The sequence below is a fragment of the Macaca fascicularis genome, chromosome X (genome assembly GCF_037993035.2).
Source record: "Macaca fascicularis isolate 582-1 chromosome X, T2T-MFA8v1.1".
Lineage (NCBI taxonomy): Eukaryota > Metazoa > Chordata > Mammalia > Primates > Cercopithecidae > Macaca > Macaca fascicularis.
This window is the reverse complement of record NC_088395.1, coordinates 109,341,542-109,363,234: the sequence shown is the minus strand read 5'-3', so window position 1 is coordinate 109,363,234 and position 21,693 is coordinate 109,341,542. Positions and strand designations below refer to the sequence as shown.

The following is a 21,693-nucleotide window of genomic DNA, read 5'->3' as shown; positions in this document are numbered from 1 at the left end:
AAAAATAATCATACTCTTGTTTTTACAATTATATCTTGTTTGTTTTTCTTAAATAAATATCATCTGGTACATGGAAGAAAGGCTACTGAAGGTTATCACTCAAAAACATATGGTCCTGTCTACCATCAATCACCATTGGCTGACATGGTTTGGCAAATGTCTTTTCCTCTTTTCTAAGTATACTGGTTAGGAGTGTCGGTTCTGGAGACAGACTAGGGCCCAACCCTGCTTCTTAAATTTGTGGGACTTTGAATACTTTTGCTTCACCTTGCAGTAAGTCAAATGCTTCATTTGTAAAACAAGGATAATACTGACCTAAGAAGACAAAATGTTTTTAAACAAATATTGCCTTGCCATTTTGGTCAGGAATCCCATAATCTTTTTTTTTTTTTTTTAGACAGAGTCTCGCTCTGTTGCCCAGGCTGGAGTGCAGTGGCGCGATCTCGGCTCACTGCAGGCTTCGCCTCTGGGGTTCACTCCAATCTCCTGCCTCAGCCTCCCGAGTAGCTGGGACTACAGGTGCCCGCCTCCACGCCTGGCTAATTTTTTGTATTTTTAGTAGAGACGAGGTTTCACTGTGTTAGCCAGGATGGTCTCGATCTCCTGACCTCGTGATCTGCCCGCCTCGGCCTCCCAAAGTGCTGGGATTACAGGCGTGAGCCACCGTGCCTGGTCAGGAATCCCATAATTTAAAAAATTCTACTGCAGAGATATCAGCATAACTGACTCTCTGTGACCTTGTGAGAGTAACAGAACCACTCTATACTTCAGTTGTCTTTAAGGTACAATGGGGAAAACAATTATCCCCACCTCATGGGTTGTTGTTTTGAGAATTACTTGAGTTGAGGCATGAAAGCCCTTAGAACAGTGGTCGGCACATAGCAAACTGCTCATTAAATGTGAGTTTGCATGTTGAGATTTTTCAAGTTCTAAAAGTTTGACAGTTTGCATGTGTCTTCAATAAAGTTTAATACAACAGAATCTTAATCATCAACTGATGCATTTTAAGTAATTTCTTTCACTACAAACACATTTGGATGACCTAACTAACTACCTTGAGAATATCTCAAGAGCACATGGAAGGATTGCTCTCAGAAAACTGCTATTTCTCCACATGGCTATATAAAAAGCTGAGGGGTAATCCTTGACTGTGCCTTATCCCCATGCACCCTACATGCACAGTCACTTCAATTTCTGCCTGCCCTACCTTCAAACACGCCCTGTCCAGGTTCACTCCTCCCTCTGCACACAGCTGCAGCCCTGGTCCCATCCACCTGTGTCTCTTCCCTGGACTTCTGCAATATTTTTCTAATGGTTATCCCCACTCCCTATCTTGTCCCTTTCCAATCCATTCCCCACATAGCAGTCAGAGTCACCTTCTGACAACAAGAATCGCAATCAACAGCCTGACCCAAGGGATCTGTTGTTCTAAGGACGTTGCATACACTTCAGATGTGTCCCTGTAGGTGAGGTGAACATGAACACATTCACCCGATACACACAGTCTTCTCCAAAAGTGCAATCACAGTCCTCATCTTCTGTTGCAATTTTTTCCCACTTTATATACATTCTCAGGATTTTTAAGTATTTGCATTTTATTAGTACTCTGGTTTTGGCATATTTAACAAGATTATTGTTCATGTTTATTTTATGTAAATTTTCTATTGAAATGAATTACCAATATCTTTGTCATTAGTGTGTGTCACAAATTATGGATACTAATCCTATATATAAGGTACAGTTTGTGAATACTTTCTCTAATGTTTTAAGATAATTCTTAATATTTTTTATTACTTTCAAAATTGATTTTCAATTTCAAAAATATTATGACTTAAAAACTTTACAGATCACATATATATACATTTTTTTAAAGAAAAAGTCAAATGCTCCCTTTGGAATGGCAGCCCCCAAGGAAATTAGATCATTCAGGGACCAGGAGGCATGAAGACAAAGTGAAGAAAACTTTAGAATAACTAAAAACTAGATGCTGATAGGGATTTTATCTCCTCTATCATCTTCATCACCTCAAGAGGTTGTAGAGTGAGCACCTCTGGGGCCACAACAGCAGGAGAGTGGAATATGACCATTTCTCAAGTCCTGGAAGCCCAATTTCTAAAAGGGAGGTGCTAAGGATCCTCTAGGGAGGGTGAGGGATAGAACCTCATTCCAAACCTGCCACTTACCTAGGGAGGTGACTTAGACTCTGTGAGCCTGAGTTTAGTCATCTGTTAAATGGAACTGACCATACCATTATTACAGAACTGTCCCCAGGCATAAATGAGAAACCTCGTCCAAAATATATGGAATGGAGCGAGACTTCAATGGCCTTTAAATGTTGAGACACAGCAGTAGGGGCTGGCTGAGCCTCAGGGCTCAGAAGACATTGTGAAAAATCATTTCTCATTATTTCTCCTAATAAGAACACAAACATCTAGAAGAAAGAAGCAAATATCTCTCTGATATGCCTTGAGTTCAAAGTTTTTGAGATAGAAAGTTTTCTATATTCTTAGGTATTATCAGAAGGTCATAGGAGTCATTCAACATCATGCCTCTTAGCAGACTCAGATCAAGTTCCCTCACACTGGAAGGACAAGCATATTTGTGAACTCACCTGAAGAGCTCTGTGATAGACTGCATGAGGAAAGCAAAGTATGGTGTTTGCTTAATAGCGGCTTCTGGACAGTTTGGTATGTTAATATGTTCATAGGAAAAATCTGAACCTGTCCACCAATCAACAGGGCAAGGGTCCTCAGATCATGCATGATCCAGTCACATCACACCAGGATTTCAGCCACCTGCTACCTCCCTGCGAGGCAAAAATCCAGAAATTACTAGCATTTCTGTGACACACAATTGTGCATTCCTTCCTTATCTAATAACTATATTTATATTGAGCTCAAAACATATACTAGTCCACTGGAGACATCTTATGAGCTCTAAAGTGGAAACAGGAGAGTAAGAAACAAAATAATATATAGGAAAATTCAAGGGTTAAATACGAGATGAAATGGGTTCTTCACATTAGCTTTTAAACTTACTGAAATTTCAAGAAATTGAAGATTTAAAAAAATTCTTCCTTTAACCCCTCACCACCTATTCAGCCACAGGATTGGATATCTTTCCTCCCTCCACTTCTTTTTCTCTCTTTCCTTCTTCCCAAAGTTAAAGCTCTAAAACAAGTTTTCTGCACTTCCTACAAAACTACAATGAGATATTATCTCACTCCAGTTAAAATGGCTTTCTCCAAAAGACAGGCAATAACACATGCTGGCAAAGCTGTGGAGAAAAGGGAACCCTCATACACTGTTGGTGGAAATCTAAATTAGTACAACCACTATGGAGAACAGTATGGAGGGTCCTCAAAATCTAAATCTAAAAATAGAGCTGCCATATGACCCAGCAATCCCACTGCTGGCTATACATCCAAAGGAAAGAAAATCGATATATCGAAGAGTATCTTCACTCCCATGTTTGTTGCAGCATTATTCATAATGGCCAAGATTTGGAAGCAACCTAAGTGCCCATCAACAGATTAATGGAAAAAGAAAATGTGGTACATATACACAATGGAGTACTATTCAGCCATAAAAATGAAGAGATTCTGTCATTTGCAACAACATGGATGGAACAGGTGGTCATTACATTAAGTGAAGTAAGCCAGGGACAGAAAGACAAATATCACATGTTCTCACTTATTTGTGGGACTAAAACTCAAAAAATAATTGAACCCATGGAGATAGAGAGGAGGATGGTTACCAGAGTCTGGGTAGAGGCTGGGAGGTGAGGAAGAGGTGGGGATAGTTAATGAGTACAAAAAATAGAATGAATGAATAAGGCCTAGTATTTGATAGCACTACAGGGTGACTATAATCAATAATAATTTAATTATACATTTTAAAATCACTAAAATAATATAATTGGATTGTTTGTAACATAAAGGATAAATGCTTGAGGGGATGGACACCCCATTTTCCATGATGTGACTATTATGCATTACATGAATGTATCAAAATATCTCATGTACCCCATAAATATATACACCTACTATCACCCACAAAAATTAAAAATTAAAAAAAAGTTTAAAGGATATTGAATGTTGATTTTTCTCTCCTTCCCCAAACACTATTGGAAGGTTAGAAAAACAATTCCTGAAATCATAAAACATGTGTTTTCCTGTGTCTGGCTGTGTTCAACCAACATAATATATATGTGATTTACATTTTGTTGTCTGTAGTTGTAGATAGTCATTTTCATTGATGGATGGTATTACATGGTATGGATATTTCTTTTTTTCTTTTTTTTTTTGAGACGGAGTCCAGCTCTGCTGTCCAGGCTGGAGTGCAGTGGTGTGATCTTGGCTCACTGCAACCTCCGTCTCCTAGGTTCAAGCTATTCTCCTGCCTCAGCCTCCCGAGTAGCTGGGAATACAGGTGCCCACCACCATGCCGAGCTAATTTTTGTATTTTTAGTAGAGATGGGGTTTAACTGTGTTGGCCAGGTTGGTCTCGAATTCCTGACCTCGTGATTTGCCCACCTTGGCCTCCCAAAGTGCTGGGATTACAAGCGTGAGCCACCGTGCCTGGACTGTATGGATATTTCACAATATATGTATCTGGTATGAAGGTTTATATATTTTTCAAACTTTGACCTACTATGAATAACAGTGCTTTGAACGTTCTTGTACATATCTTTTTTTTTTTTTTTTTTTTTTTTTTTTTTTTTTTTTTTTTTTTTTTTTTTTTGAGACAGAGTCTTGCTCTGTCGCCCAGGCTGGGGTGCAGTGGCCGGATCTCAGCTCACTGCAAGCTCCGCCTCCCGGGTCTATGCCATTCTCCTGCCTCAGCCTCCCGAGTAGCTGGGACTACAGGCGCCCGCCACTTCGCCCGGCTAGTTTTTTTTTGTATTTCTTAGTAGAGACGGGGTTTCACCGTGTTAGCCAGGATGGTCTCGATCTCCTGACCTCGTGATCCGCCCGTCTCGGCCTCCCAAAGTGCTGGGATTACAGGCTTGAGCCACCGCGCCCGGCCTTGTACATATCTTTTAGATGGACATTTATTTTTACTTCACTTTGACATATATGATTGAGTGGCATTTCTGAGTTAGGGTATATGTATGTTCAGCTCACTAGATACTGCCAAACAGTTTTTCAAAGTGTTCCAATCTGTATTCCCACCAGCAGTGTTGAGAGGTCCACTGCTCCACATCCTCACCAATACTTGGCATTTTCAATCTTTTTTATTTCTTGTGGGTGTATGGTGGTATCTCACTGTGGTTTTAAATGTAATTTCTTTGATTTAATTTTTCATTAATTTAACTCTCTCTGAAATGTTTTGTCTCATTTAATCTAAAGTGGGTTCCACCGCATTTTTTTAAAATCTTCTAATTTACTTGCTTAAAATCTGGATCTTTTGTCTTGTGGAATGCTAATGCTGTTAAATACCTTTCTGCATATGGAGGCGATCATATAATTATTTCCTTGGCTGTATCAATATACTAGATTATAGTAATAGTTTTATTGATATTGATATGTAAAAGCCCCATAAGGTCATGACCTATATTTTATGTCCATTTTGTTTACCAATATTTTATTTAAGAACATTAGTTCATACTCTGTAATGAGATTATTCTGTAATTTCATTTCTCCTGCAGTTTTTGGCATGTTTCAGAATCAACTTTATGTACTTGCTTCATTGTTTTATATATTCCCTACGCCCCTGGACTATTTTAAATAGTACTGGTATTATCAAACCTTGAAAGTTTGGCTAGAATTCTCTTTGGGAAATATCTGGGTCTGGTGCTTTTTGATGGCAGATAATCTAACCAAATTCACTATGTCTTGTATGCAATTAGTCTGTCAAGACTTTTTGTGTCTCTTGGGGCCAATCTGGGTAACTTGTGTTTTTCTAGAAAATTAACTATTTCATCTGTTTCCAAATATGTTTGAATAGAATTCTGCAAATTTTTCAGTTAAGAGACTTGAAATTTCCTTTATTTTGAAGACCTTGTCACCCTTCCTGTTTCAAAATTGTGTATTTGTGTTTTCTTCAATTTTCTTGAATAATTTACCCAGTGACTTTTCATGTTTTTGATATCTCCTCAAATAAATCTTCCTTACTTTTACATATAAATTCTACTGTAGTTTGCCTTTTCAACCCGTACATTTCTGTTTAAACCTTTATTCCTTTCAACTACATTCTTTTAATTTATGTTGTGGTTCTTTATCTGGCATTTTGAATTGATTGTTTAATTCCTTTTTATTGATATAGCTATGTAATGCATAAAAATATTATCTGAACACTGCTCTAGCTGTAAATTCTGATATGCTCTGTTTTTATTTTCATTATTCTCATTGCATTCTACAATTTTAATCTGTATTTGCATTTGGGCCCAAGCTTAACAGCCTCAGGTATTAGTATGATTTTTCATATATCTCATTGCTGCTCCTGCAGTTTTCCTCTATAAAATTACATTTTTGGCCGGGTGTGGTGGCTCATGCCTGTAATCCCAACACTTTGGGAGGCTGAGGCGGGTGGCTCACCTGAGGTCAGGAGTTCAAGACCAGCCTGGCCAAGATGGTCTTGGTCTCTACTAAATTACCTAGGCGTAGTGGCGGGCGCCTATAATCCCAGCTACTCAGGAGGCTGAGGCAGAGAATTGATTGAACCCGGGAGGCAGAGGTTGCAGTGAGCCGAGATTAAGCCACTGCACTCCAGCCTGGGTGACAGAGTGAGACTCCATCTAAAAAAAAAAAAAAAAAAAGAAAAGAAAAAAAAATACCAACCAACCAACCAACCAAACAAACTACATTTTTGTTGTGTGATTAGGTACACAAGTATTAACACATAATGTATTCCCAGTGAATTTTAACCTTTACTATTATTAGGTGTGCTTTTTTATCTTTTAAAATCAATTTTGTTCTCAATTCTGCCCTCTTAAAAATTAAGATTGTGAAAAAGCATTCCATGCTCATGGATAGGAAGAATCAATATTGTTAAAATGGTCATACTGCCCAAAGCAATTTACAGATTCTATGCTATTCTATTAAAGTACTAGCAATGTTTTTCACAAAACTAGAATAAAAATTCTAAAATTCACTTGGAACCAAAAGAGAGCCCAAATAACCAAAACAATCTTAAGTGAAAAGAACAAAGATGGAGGCATCACACTACCTGACTTCAAACTATACTACAAGGCTATAGTAATTAAAACAGCATGGTGCTGGTACAAAACAGACACACAGACCAATGGAACATAATAAAGAACACAGAAATAAAGCCACACACCTACAACCATCTGATCTTCAACAAAGTTAACAATAACAAGCAATGGGAAAAGGACTCCCTATTCAATAAATGGTGCTAGGATAACTGACTAGACATATGCAGAAGATTGAAACTTGACCTTTATCCTTCAAAAATCAACTCAAAATGCATTAAAGACTTAAATGTAAAACATAAAATGATAAATACCCTAGAAGAAAACTTAGGAAATACCATTCTAGACATCAGCCCTGGCAAAGACTTCATGATGAAGACACCAAAAGCAATTGTAGTAAAAACAAATATTGACAAGTAGGACCTAATGAAACTAAAGAGCTTCTGCACAGCAAAAGAAACTATCAACAGAGTAAACAGACAACCTACAGAATGGGAGAAAACATTTGTAAACTATGCATCTTCCAAAGGTCTAATATCCAGGATCTATAAGGAACTAAATCAACAAGCAGAAAAACAATCCCATTAAAAAAATGGGCAAAGGACATGAACAGACACTACTCAAAAGAAGATATACACATGACCAACAAGCATACGAAAAAATGCTCAATATCACTAATCATTAGGGAAATGCAAATCGAAATCACAATAAGACACCATCTCACAACAGTCAAAATGTCTATTATTCAAAAGTCAAAAAATAACAGATGCTGGTGAGGGAACAGTGAAAAGGGGATGCTTATACACTGCTGGTAGGAATGTATATTAGTTCAGCCACTGTGCAAAGTAGTCTAGAGATTTCCCAAGCAACTAAAAATAGAACTACCATTCAACCCAGAAATCCCATTACTGGGTATATTCCCAAATGAATATAAATCGTTCTACTATAAAGACACATGCATGTGTATGTTTGTCACAGCACTATTCACAATAGCAAAGACATGGAATCAACCTAGATGCCCATCAACAGTGGACTGGATAAAGAAAATGTGGTACATACACCATGGAATACTACAGATCCATAAAAAAGAATGAGATCATGTCCTTTGCAGCAACATGGATGGAGCTTGAGGCCATTATCCTAAGCAAACTACTTTCAATTTGATGTTCTTTTGTGCCATCTTCTTTCACCTTCTATTTGGACACCGAAATAGCAGCCTCTCCTTGAGGACCAGAAAGCAGGCAGCATAGAGTAACAGAACATGAAGATGAATCTGCTGTACAACAGACTGAAATCAGGAGACCTGGGCCCTCAATAGCAGATTTGTCTTTGTGTAAAAGATCATGAGAAGTCAGCTCCCCTGATCTGGCCTCATCCCTTTCACAGGAAAAAATTGACATTCTCAGGGGTTAGGGACATGAGCCTTGGAGTCAGAGTGAGTACAATATTTTGGCATACTTAATTACTGGTTTTATGATATTTAGGAAATGTTGAGTCTCCAGACAAATGAAACCCATAGGTAATTGTTATATATGAAATATGCCCGCATAGAGAATAAAGTGGGAGGAACTATACAAAAAGGACACATTATCAAAAATTAATGAGTAGGAGGGGGGGGTCACACATTATTTATTTATTTCTAGACTTGACTATGCTTTCCACAATTTATAAATTAGCATGGAGCTTTTTAAAAGTCAGAATTTTTGCTCATAGAAACAGTATTTGCTATAAAATAGTTCAGACATAAAAAACTTATAGAATGTGAGAACTTTCTATGTACCCATGTTAACATATAAAATAGTATATAGGCAATTGATAGTCACATTGAAGTCCTCTCTGATTGCATTAGCCTCCTACCTTCCCAGAGATAATCACTATATAGAATTTGGACTTTTCATTTTTAAGGCATTACCTTATAGTTTTATTAAACAGGTACATACCTGTATGTAAAATATGATATGGTTTTGTAGCATGGTTTTCTCTCTAAATACCTGGTTACCTCATTGAAGAAGAGGAAGTAAGAAACCTGAGAACAAACATGCATTCATATCTCAACACTGGGACCTACTATATATATATGTCTCCAAGTCATGTGTATTATCTTTTAAACCTACTAAAACAGACACACCCAGGTCTCAGTTTATATGCTAGAGAGAGCAGTAAAACATTCTACAGTTACTATTTTCAAACTCTTCTTTTATCTGATACGTTCAATGTCTCAGAGTTTTCCTATGGCTAATTTGCCTAAAACAATCTCAGTGTATCCTGAATGTAAGACATTTTCTCATTTGTCTGGGGCTAATTTTCTTTATTTCTTTCAAACTGTTACTAATTTAGACCTGTCCTGTATATCCAGAACCTGATCTAGACCATCCTGCTGAAAGAAGACAGTATTTTCTGGGAGTTAGTTTTCATGTGTTCAGACTACTGCCCACATCCCTTAGATGGTATAGGGATGCATTCCACTTAGAACTTGATTTGATATGTATTACAAGTGCTGGGCATGTGTATATTTTCCTTTTATTACTTTTAATTACACAGGGAAGGTACTTATGTAATTATACACCATAGTCAAGATGCGGAATCAACCTAAAAGTTCATCAGTGGATACATAGGTAATGAAAACGTGGTATATTAATTCATATTTGTTGATTGCTCCTGGGACCCTGGGCTGAATGAGACTATGACTATACTTCCACCCCGAATCCTGCTGTGCCAGGATTCCCCTCTCCTCACCTCCTCATTCCCCATTGAAGCTGTAGGGCTGAACTCTGGATGATTTAATGAAGACCCTCCTGCTTTCCTGTCTCTGTGGCAGTCACTGCTTGGCTAACTAGGTGGGATACGCAGGCAGTAGGAAGTGAAGAATGTTAACAAAGAATGGAGAAAGCTCTTTTTAGGTAGTTTAAGTTTGAAGGAGAAGAGAGAGATCCAGAGATAGGAGATAGAGGTGGAGGGGGCAGGAGACAGAGAGGGAGGGGAGGGAAGGGGAGGGGAGGGGAGGGGAGGGGAGGGGAGGGAAGGGGAGGGGAGGGGAGGGGGGAGGGGAGGGGAGAGGGGAGGGGAGGGGAGGGGAGGAAAGGGGAGGGGAGGGGAGAGGTATCAATCCTGTGGCTAAATGTGTATTGAGGGGTCCAAGAGGAATTTTTGAAAATCTTTCACTTCTTAAAAGTTGATCAAGTTTAAAAATTAATGTGAAGGAGGCATACCATCTCAAAATTAATCTTTGAAGTTAGCGATATATTATTTTCATTCTTACTCTATTATTTCCATTTTAGAGATCATGGGATGCCTTCAGTTATATAGGTATTGAGCTTAATATATATTTAGCTATTAATAAATGAAGGAATGGACAACTGTGTGTATAGAAATGGTAGTAACTCTTGGATTTTTGTCTTTCAAGAGGCAGAAGATGGTTACAATACTGCTGTGATGTGGCTGGATAATGCATAATCTGAGGGTTACTGCCCTGGTGTCTGTGAAACAGTCTAGAATGTTCCTATTTTATATATATGTGTGTGTGTGTGTGTGTTTTTTTTTTTTTTTTTGAGACAGTGCTTCACTCTGTCGCCCAGACTGGAGAGCAGTGGCCCGATCTCAGCTCACTGCAACCTCTGCCTCCCGGGTTCAAGCGATTCTCCTGCCTCAGAATCCTGAGTAGCTGGGATTACAGGCACGCGTCACCATGCTTGGCTACTTTTTGTACTTTTAGTATAGACGGGGTTTTGCCACGTTGGCCAGGCTGGTCTCGAACTCCTGACCTCAAGTGATCCGCCCGCCTCGGCTTCCCAAGGTGGTGGGATTACAGGTGTGAGTCACCACTTCCCGCTTTCCTATAATATATTAACATACCAAACAGTCCAGGAGCAGCCATTAAGCAAACTCTACACTTTGCTTACCTGGTGTTATCTATCACTGAGATCACCGGGTGAGTTCAAAGACATGTCTATCTTCCCAGCAGGAGGAAGTGAATTTGGGTCAGCTCAGGGACTTGATGCTGAACAGCTCTTATGAGCTTCTGATAATACCCAAGAACTAGAGAAACAGCTGTCTATAAATCTTTCAACTCAAGGTATATCACAGGGACACTTGCTTTCTTCAATTAGATTTGTAATTTTCTCAGAAGGCGAAACAGTAAGAAATGATTTTTCACACTGCCTCCTTAGCCCTGAGGCTCTGCCAACCCCTACTTCTGTGTCCCAACATTTAAAGACCACTAAAGTCCTACTCTATGCCATATACTCTGGGCAGGTTTTCTCATTTACCCCTCAGGACAGCTCTGGTATGGTCAGTCACATTTCAGATAACTAAGTTCAGGCTCACAGAGCCTAAGTCACTTACCCAGATAAGTGGCAGGATTGGAACGAGGCTGATCCCATCAATCAAGCTCCCAACTCCATCCCTCCCTTCCCTATGCTGAACCCTGCCTTCCCCACAACCTGGTCTATTCTCAGAGCTGCAACCTTGGCTCTGTCCATCAGAAGGCACATCATAACTATCTCAATTTTTTGTTTTTAAATTAAAAGCAGCTTATTTTGCATATAGTAACAAGTATTACGAGTTTTTTGTGGTTGTTTGGAAAATTCACATGCATATGAAAGCAGTTCCATGATCTGTTGACCCCAAATCTACACTGCATTCATTGATTTTTCACTTCCCTCCTCGGTGCAGGTTGCAGTGTCCACATTGTAGGAGGGTGGGTCCTCTTCAGACAGCAGGGCATTCACCCTCCTTCATTATCCTACTCCTATACAGGCTTCTCAGATTTCTTCCCACCTTTCTCTGTCATTCCCTTTCCATGACACTATGGACACAGCTGCCCAGACTCTGCTCCTGTGCCCTCATCCTCTCTCTGTCATTGCCCACTGCCCCGCACTGCCCTATGGCTGCCCACCTAGGATAGCCAAGGATGTCCTGCAGTTTATTTTTTTTCCGTCTTCTTTTAAATACATCAGTATCTTTCTGACAGAATCATTCTGTACTTGGGTTCATAAGGTGGGTTGTAAGGGAGGTATTGTAGTTTTTGCCCCTTGCGGACACTTCTTTGCCAAAAAGTTTGATAATGGTGGTACCGTGGTGCCCTTTCACGACACAAATCTGCATTGCAGCTACAACACTGCTGAATAGGAATGTGGGAAGGAGAGACTGTGGCCCAAGCCCACCCTATAAAGCTTTCTGGAAGTCTTGGTGGAAAAGTGAGCATTCCCAGTGTTTAGGGGTACTGAAGGACTCCAGACAAAAATTGCTGCCTTTTACTGTGCCGAGAAGAGAGCTCTATGTGAGAGGAAGACAAAATATTTTACTTTTTATTCTTTGACCACTGGATAAATAGAGACCTATAAAAGAAAAAAGGGATCCAGGCTACTTGTTATCTTTGTAACCCTCTTTACATCTTTATTACTATCTTTTCATGGAAATACATTTCTGTAACATTTGAAGTTACAACATAATATCAATATTTTTTATGGACCCGGTGTTTCATTTATATGATATCCTAAAGTTTATTTCCACAGTAACCTAGTGGTGAAAATTTAGTTCCCTTACCATAGTTTCTATTACAGACAATGGTATATATAACACTCTTGCTCATATGCACAAATATTTCAGTAATAATTTCTTTATAAGTTTTTGAAAGAGTATCTTTAAACTCCAGACACTTAACAATTTTATATTAAGATGATGAAATCAAAATACTTTTAAATTTTTTTAATTTTTTATCTCAATAGGTTTTTGGGGAACAGGTGGTGTTCGTTCACATGAATAACTTCTTTAGTGGTGATATCTGAGATTGGCACACCCTTCACCCAAGCAGTGTACACTGTACCCAATGTATAGTCTTTTATCCCTCAACACTCCCCACTGTTTCCCCTGAGTCCCCAAAGACCAATGTATCATTCTTATGCCTTTGTGTCCTCATAGCTTAGCTCCCACATATGAGTGAGAACATACGATGTTTGGTTTTCCATTCCTGAGTTACTTCACTTAGAATAATAATCTCCGATTCCATCCAGGTTGCTGTGAAAGCCATTATTTCGTTTTTTTTTTGGTTTTTTTTTTTTTTTTTTTTTTTATGGCTGAGTAGTATTCATATATATCTCACATTTTCTTTATCCACTCATTGACTGATGGGCATTTGGGTTGGTTCCATATTTTTGCAATTGCAAATTGTGCTGCTATAAACATGCATGTGCAAGTATCTTTTTCGTATAATGACTTCTTTTCTTCTGGGTAGATACTCAGTAGTGGGATTGCTGCATCAAACGGGAGATCTACTTGTAGTTCTTTCAGGAATCTCCACACTGTTTTCCACAGTGGTTTTATTAGTTTACACTCCCACCAGCAGTGTAAAAATGTTCCCTTTTCACCCCATGCACTCAAACATTTATTATTTTTTGATTTTTTGATTATGGCCATTCTTGCAGTTATAAGATGGTGTTGCATTGTGGTTTTGATATGCATTTCCCTGATCACTAGTGATGTTGAGCATTTTTCCACATGCTTGCTGGCCATTTGTATATCTTCTTTTGAGAATTGTCTATTCATGTCCTTAGCCCACTTTTTGATGTTTTTGTTTTGTTTTGTTTTCTTGTTGATTTCTTTGTAGATTCTGGATAATAGTCCTTTGTTGTATGTATAGATTGTGAAGATTTTCTCCCACTCTGTAGGTTGTCTGTTAACTCTGCTGATTATTTCTTTTGCTGTGCAGAAGCTCTGTAGTTTAATTAAGTCCCATCTATTTATTCTTGTTTTTGTTGCATTTGCTTTTGGGTTCTTGGTCATGAAGTCTTTACCTAAGCCAATGTCTAGAAGGGTTTTTCTGATATTATCTTCTAGAATCTTTATGGTTTCAGGTGTTAGATTTAAGTCTTTGATCCATCTTTAGTTGATCTTTGTATAAGGTGAGAGATGAGAATCCAGTTTCATTCTTCTACATGTTGCTTGCCAATTATCCCAGCACCATTTGTTGAATAGGGTGTCCTTTCTCTACTTTAAGTTTTTGTTTGCTTTGTCAAAGATCAGTTGGCTGTATTTGGCTTTATTTTTGGGTTCTCTATTCTGTTCCATTGGTCTATGCGCCTATTATTTTTTGTCTTGCTGTGGCTATGTGGGCTCTCTTTTGGTTCCATATGAATTTTAGGATTGTTTTTTCTAGCTCTGTGAAAAAAAATAATGGTGGTATTTTGATGGGAATTGCATTCAATTTGTATATTGCTTTTGGCAGTATGGTCATTTTCACAATATTGATTGTACCCATCCATGAGCATGGGATGTGTTTCCCTTTGTTTGTGTCATAGATGGCTTTTATTACTGTATGGTATGTCCCTTTTATGCCAATTTTGCTGAGGGTTCTAATCATAAAGAGATGCTGGATTTTGTCGAATGTTTTTTTTCTGCATCTATTGAGATGATCATGTGACTTTGTTTTAAATCTGTGTATGTGCTGTATCACATTTATGACTTGTGTATATTAAACCATCCCTGCATGAATGGCATGAAACCCACTTGATCATGGTGGATTTTCTTTTTGATATGTTGTTGAATTTGGTTCACTAGTATTTTCTTGAGGATTTTTGCATCTATGTTCATCAGGGATACCAGTCGGTAGCTTTCTTTTTCGTTATGTCCTTCCCTGGTTTTGATATTATGGCGAAACTGGCTTCATAGAATGATTTGGGGGAGGATTCTCTCTTTTTCTATCTTTTGGAATAGTGTCAATAGGATTGGTACCAATTCTTTGAATGTCTGATAGAATTAAACTGTGAATCTGTCTGGTTCTGAACTTTTTTTTTTTTTTTTTGTTATTGGCAATCTTTGTATTACTATTTCAATCTCATTGCTTGTTATTTGTATATTCAGAGATTCTATATCTTCCTGGTTTAATCTAGGAGGGTTGTATATTTCCAGGAATTTATCCATCTCCTGTAGGTTCTCTAGTTGATGTGCATAAAGGTGTTCATAGTAGTCTTCAATAATCTTTTGTATTTCTGTGGTATCAGTTGTAATATCTCCCATTTCATTTCTAATTGAGCTTATTTGGATCTTTTCTCTTCTTGGTTAATCTTGCTAATGGTCTATCAGTTTTATTTATCTTTTCAAAGAACCAGCTTTTGTTTCATTTATCTTTTGTATTGTTTTTGTTTGTTTCAGTTTTATTTAGTTCTGCTCTGATCTTCATTATTTCTTTTCTTCTCCTGGGTTTGGGTTTGGACTGTTCTTGTTTTTCTAGTTCCATTAGGTATGATCTTAGATTGTCTATTTGTGCTCTTTCAGACTTTTTGATGTAGGCATTCAATGCTATGAACTATCCTCTTAGCACTGCTTTTGCTGTATCCCAGAGGTTTTGATAGGTTGTGTCACTATTATCTTTCAATTCAAAGAATTTTTAAATTTCCATCTTGATTTCATTGTTGACACAACGATCATTCAGGAGCAGGTTATTTAATTTCCATGTATTTGCATGGCTTTAAGGCTCCTTTTGGAGTTGATTTCCAATTTTATTCCATTGTGGTCTGAGAGAGTACTCGATATAATTTCGATTATCTTAAATTTACTGAGACTTGTTTTGTGGCCTATCATGTGGTCTAACTCGGAGAATGTTCCATGTACTGATGGATAGAATATATATTCTGTAGTTGTTAGGTAGACTATTCTGTAAATATCTGTTAAGTCCATTTGTTATAGGGTATAGTTTAAGTCCATTGTTTCTTTTTTGACTTTCTGTCTTGATGACCTGTCTAGTGCTGTCAGTGAAGTATTAAAGTCTCCCACTTTTACTGTGTTGCCATCTGTTTCATTTCTTAGGTCTAGTAGTAACTGCTTTATAAATTGAAAGGTCCAGTGTTAGGTGCATATATATTCAGAATTGTGATATTTTCCTGTTGGACTAGTCCTTTTATCATTATATAATGTCCCTCTTTTTTAACTTCTGTTGCCTTAAAGTTTGTTTTGTCTGATGTGAGAATAGCTACTCTTGCTCACTTTTGGTGTCCATTTGCATGGAATATATTTTTCTATCCCTTTACCTTAAGTTTATATGAGTCCTTATGTGTTACGTGAATCTCCTGAAGACAGCAGAAACTAGGTTGGTGAATTCTTATCCATTCTGTCATTCTGTATTTTTTAAGTGCAGCATTTAGGCTATTTACATTCAATGTTAGTATTGAGATGTGAGGTACTGTTTTATTCATTGTGCTATTTGTTGCCTGTATATTTATTTATTTTGTTTGTTTGTTTTTGCATTGTGTTACTGTCATATAGGTCCTGTGAGATTTATGCTTTAGGGAGAGTCTATTTTGGTATATTTTGAGGATTTGTTTTAATATTTAGAGCTCTTTTTAGCAGTTCTTGTACTGCTGGCTTGGTAGTGGTGAATTCTCTCAGCATTTGTTTGTCTGGGAAAGACTATATCTTTCCTTCATTTATGAAGCTTAGTTTCTCTGCATACAAAATTCGTGGCTGATAATTGTTTTGCTTAAGGAGGCTAAAAAAAGGACCCGAATTCATTCTAGCTTGTAGGGTTTCTGCTGAGAAATCTGCTGTTAATCTGATAGGTTTTCCTTTATAGATTACCTGATGCTTTTGCCTCATAGCTCTTAAGATTCTTTCCTTTGTCTTGACTTTAGATAACTTCATGACTATGTTCCTAGGCAATTATCTTTTTTTGCAATGAATTTCCCAGGTATTCTTTGAACTTCTTGTATTTGTCCAGATCTCTAGCAAGGCTGGGGAAGTTTTCTTTGATTATTCCCTCAAATATGTTTTCCGAACTTTTAGATTTCTCTTCTTCCTCAGGAACACTAATTGTTCTTAGGTTTGGACATTTAACATAGTCCCAAACTTCTTGGATGTTTTATTCATTTTTCTTAAATTCTTTTTTCTTTGTCTTTGATGGATTGGGTTAATTGGAAAGCCTTGTCTTTGAGCTCTGAAGTTCTTCCTTCTGCTTGTTTGATTCTATTGCTGAGACTTTCCAGTGCACTTTGCATTTCTCTATGTGTGCCCCTGATTTCCCAAAATTGTAATTGTTTTTTTATTTATGCTGTTTCACTGAAGAATTTTCGTTTTATATCCTATATCATGTTATTGATTTATTTAAGTTGGACTTCATCTTTCTCTGTTGCCTCTTTTATTAGCTTAATAATCAACCTTCTGAATTCTTTTTCTGGCTATTCCAGGATTTCATCTTGGTTTGGATCCATTGCTGGTGAGCTGGTGCAATCTTTTGGGGATATTAAAGAAACTTGTTTTGTCGTATTATCAGAAATTTTTTTCTCGTTCTTTCTCATTTGGGCAGACTATGTCAGAGGGAAGATCTGGAATTCAAGAGCTGCTGTTCAGATTCTTTTGTCCCATGGGGTGCTCCCTTGATGTGGTGTTCTCCCCCTTCCCCTATAAATGGGGCTTCCTGAGAGCCAAACTGTCATGATTGTTTTTGCTCTTCTGGGTCTAGCCACCCAGTGGAGCTACTGGGCTCTGGGCTGGTCCTGGAGAGTGTCTGGAAAGAGTCCTGTGATGTGATCCATCTTCAGGTTCTGCAGCCAGTGGAGGTAGCAGGGGAGTGAAGTGGACTCTGTAAGGGTCCTTGGTTGTATTTTGGTTTAGTGTGCTGGTTTTGTGTTGGTTGGCCTCCAGCTAGGAGGTGGTGCTTTCAAGAGTGCATCAGCTGTGTCCTGTAGAGAGGATGCCAACTTTCCCTAGGGAGAGCTGGTTAAGTATTCAGATTTCTCAGGCGGTGGGCAGGGCCACAGAACTCCCAAGAGATTCTGACCTTGGTCTTTGGCTACCAGGGTGGGTAGAGAAAGACCACCAGGTAGAGGCAGGGATAGGCGTGGCTGAGCTCAGCCTCTCCTTGGGTGCGGCTTGCTGTGGCTGCTGTGGGGGATGGGGGTGTGATATCTGGTCCAATGGAGTTATATTCCCAGGGGGATTATGGCTGCTTCTGCTGAATCATACAGTTTGCCAGCAAGTGGGGGGAAAGTCAGCGGTCATGGGCCTCAGCCTGCTCCCACACAGCCTGCAGTCCTAAAGGCCAGTGTCACTCCCACTGTGCCCCGCAACAGCAATGAGTCTATGTCAGGGCAACCAGTGACTAGGGCTGAGAACTTGTCCCAGACCACCAGCTTCCCCACTGACAAAGCAAGCAGACTCAGTTTTTCGGTATCTCAGGGGGCCTGCAGCAGTGATCCAGTTTCTTCAAAGGGTCTGTGAATTCTCTCAGCTATCCTGGTATGTTCCTGCAGTACTTCTTGGAGCAAAGGTTTACAGTTTGAGTCTCCACAGGCTGCTCTGTCCATCTGAGCAGGAACTTCAAGCTCGTCCTGCCTCCTATCTGCCATCTTGCCCCCGTGCATTTATCTGAAATCAAAATACTTCTAATAAAAGTATTACACTCTTAATACTCCAGTATGAAAGTTCCTTTCTGCCTACATTAGAAATAATGTGAATCTTTACTAATCTGATAGGCAAAAAAATCATCTCTCATCGTTTCAATATAACTCATTTTTGCGCTCTTCTGAAATTTCATCCTGTGGATGTGACATAATCAATTTTCACAACCCCATGTTATTCAGTGCGTTCCAATATTCCCTATTATCTACACGATGCGGATGGCATTTTTTCAGAGTCTGTGTACTGGTAGTGGGTGTAATCCAGGGCACAGTTCCCTTGGCTATTTGCTCTGGTGAGCTGAATGGGTCCCCTTGGAGTCCAACAACTATGTTGAGGGAATTGTAATATTGTGATAACAGAACCTGGTTGATGTAGGAGTGTGTGTGTGTGTATGTGTGTGTGCTGACAACCACATTTCCCTTTACTTCCTTCTGGATTCTTTGTGTCTTTGCATCTCATTTGGTTTCCCTTTCCAAATTCAAGCCCAAAAGTGAAAACAGGGAAATATGAGGATGGCAGTACTTGTAACCAGATCTTTATCAACATTCTTCACTAAGTCCTGAAGATAAACATATAAAAGGAAATGCTAGCACAAAGGGTGTGAGCCTATGTAGGCCTTGATAAGTATTGCTCTACAGACACTCATAAAGTAGTGCCATTTAGACTCCCCAAGTACAGGGAGGTGAGAAAGGCTATAGAGGAATGAAGAAAGTACTGACACTGACAAGGTACTGCAGAGGAAAGGCCCTGGACTCTGCGGTGGACACACATATTGGTCATTTGTCTATTTTTGGTTTTGTTGTCTTTTTAGGTCTTAGCCATAAAATTTTTGCCTAGATCTCTCTTTCCCTTCGGCACGCCACTGAGGATCCTGGTGTCCCCATGGGCCGCTGCCCCGCCCGTTGTTACCGGTATTGTAAGAACAAGCCATACCCAAAGTCTCGCTTCTGCCGAGGTGTCCCTGATGCCAAGATTCGCATCTTTGACCTGGGGTGGAAGAAGGCAAAAGTGGATGAGTTTCCGCTCTGTGGCCACATGGTGTCAGATGAATATGAGCAGCTGTCCTCTGAAGCCCTGGAGGCTGCCCGAATTTGTGCCAATAAGTACATGGTAAAAAGGTGTGGCAAGGATGGCTTCCATATCCGGGTGTGGCTCCATCCCTTCCACGTCATCCGCATCAACAAGATGTTGTCCTGTGCTGGGGCTGACAGGCTCCAAACAGGCATGCGAGGTGCTTTTGGAAAGCCCCAGGGCACTGTGGCCAGGGTTTACATTGGCCAAGTTATCATGTCCATCCGCACCAAGCTGCAGAACAAGGAGCATGTGATTGAGGCCCTGCACAGGGCCAAGTTCAAGTTTCCTGGCCGCCAGAAGATCCACATCTCAAAGAAGTGGGGCTTCACCAAGTTCAATGCTGATGAATTTGAAGACTTGGTGGCTGAAAAGCGGCTCATCCCAGATGGCTGTGGGGTCAAGTACATCCCCAATCGTGGTCCTCTGAACAAATGGCGGGCCCTGCACTCATGAGGGCTTCCAATATGCTGCCCCCACTTAATACTCACCAATAAATTCTACTTCCTGTCCAGAAAAAAAAAATTTTTTTTTTGCCTAGATCAATGTACTTAAGTGTTTACCCCAGGTTTCTGTCTAGTACTCTTATAGTTTCCGGTCTTACATTTAAGTCTTTAATCGATCTTGAGTTGATTTCTGTGTAAGATGAGAGACAGAGGTGCAGTTTCATTCTTTTGCATATGCATATCCAATTTTCCCAATACCATTTATTGAGGAGGATGTCCTTTCCTCAACGTATGTTCTTGGTGCCTTTGTTGAAAATCAGTTTTGTGTGTAAACATGTGGATTTATTTCTGCGTTCTCTATTCTGTTCCATTGGTCTTTGTGTCTGTTTTCATACCAATACCATATAGTAATCAAAACATGATTACTATAGCCTTGTAATATACTTTGAAGTCAAGTAGTGTGATGCCTCCGGCTCTGTTCTTTTTGGTCTGGATTGGTTTGGTTATCTGGGTTCCTTTGCGGTTGCACATCAATTTTAGGATTGTTTTTTCTATTTCTGTGAAAAATGTCATTGGTACTTTGATAAGGATTGCACTGAATCTGCAGATTACTTTTGGCAGTATGGTCACTTTAATTATATTAATTCTTCCAGTCCATGAGCATAGAATATCTTTCCATTTGCTTGTGTCTTCTTCAGTTTCTTTCATCAGTGTTTTGTAGTTTTCCTTGTAGAGGTCTTTCACCTACTTGGTTAAATTTATTCCTAGGTTATTTTTGGTAGCTATTTCAAGTAGGCATGTCTTTTTAATTTCTTTCTCAGCCATTTCATCGTCAGCTATTTCATCAATGGTGCATATAAACACTACCGATTTTTGTATATTGAGGTTCTATCCTACAACTTTATTGTATTTATCAAATTTGAGAGGGTTTTGATGGAGCCATTAGGTTTTTCTAGATACAAAATTATACATTTGCAAAGAGGAACAAATGCAAAGATATCCGACTTGGATATCTGTTATTTCTCTTGTCTGATTGCTCTGGCTAGGTCTTCCAGTACTATGTTGAATAGTAGTGATGAAGGTGATAAAACAAGATCCTTGTCTTGTTCCAGGTCTTAGATGAAACGGTTTCAGCTTTTCCCCATTCATTATGATAGCTGTGAGTTTATCATATATGGTTTTTATTATTTTGAGGTATGTTCTTTCGATGCCTAGTTTCTTGAGAGTTTTTATCATGAAGGGATGATGAATTTTATCAAATGCTTTCTATGGATTGGTTGAGATGATCATACGGTTTTTGTACTTCATTCTGTTGATGGAATTACTGTATTATGTTTGTTGATTTGCATATGTTGAACCATTTTTGCATCCCTGGTATAAATCCCACTTGTTCATGGCATATTATCTTTTTGATGTGCTGTTGGATTCAGGTTGCTAGTATTTTGCTAAGAACTTCTGCATCTATTTTCATCAGGGTTATTGGCCTGTAGTTTTCTTTTTTGTTGAGTCCTTGTCTGGTTTTTAATATCATAATAATGCTGCTCTCATAAAATGAGTTAGGGAGAATTCCCTCCTCTTCAATGTTTTTTCAGCTGTTTGAATATAACTTGCGTTAGTTCTTCTTTGAAGGTTT

The 21,693-nt window shown here is 38.9% G+C and overlaps 2 protein-coding genes across 31 annotated transcripts in view; one reads left to right on the top strand and one right to left on the bottom strand.

The window, feature by feature from the left end:
* The window catches only part of RAB40AL (RAB40A like), a 257,934-nt gene that overhangs the window by 62,978 nt on the left and 173,263 nt on the right, over window positions 1-21,693 (bottom strand). For 3 of the 30 annotated variants that reach the window (XM_074029552.1, XM_074029572.1, XM_074029569.1), the window contains one exon: window positions 2,612-2,806. The exons of the other annotated variants lie outside the window; for them this stretch is intronic. The gene's annotated coding sequence lies outside the window, so the exon portion shown is untranslated. The remainder of the gene's footprint in view (window positions 1-2,611; window positions 2,807-21,693) is intronic. 30 annotated transcript variants of the gene reach the window in all.
* On the top strand, window positions 17,006-20,139 carry LOC102134569 (large ribosomal subunit protein uL16-like). Its single transcript, XM_005594168.5, has one exon. It carries the CDS (start codon window positions 19,426-19,428, stop codon window positions 20,068-20,070), a length of 645 nt encoding a protein of 214 aa, XP_005594225.3. The 5' UTR covers window positions 17,006-19,425; the 3' UTR covers window positions 20,071-20,139.

Bases quoted from the DNA above. Each gene is read 5' to 3' on its own strand.
- LOC102134569 (XM_005594168.5), top strand. From the start codon at position 19,426: ATGGGCCGCTGCCCCGCCCGTTGTTACCGGTATTGTAAGAACAAGCCA.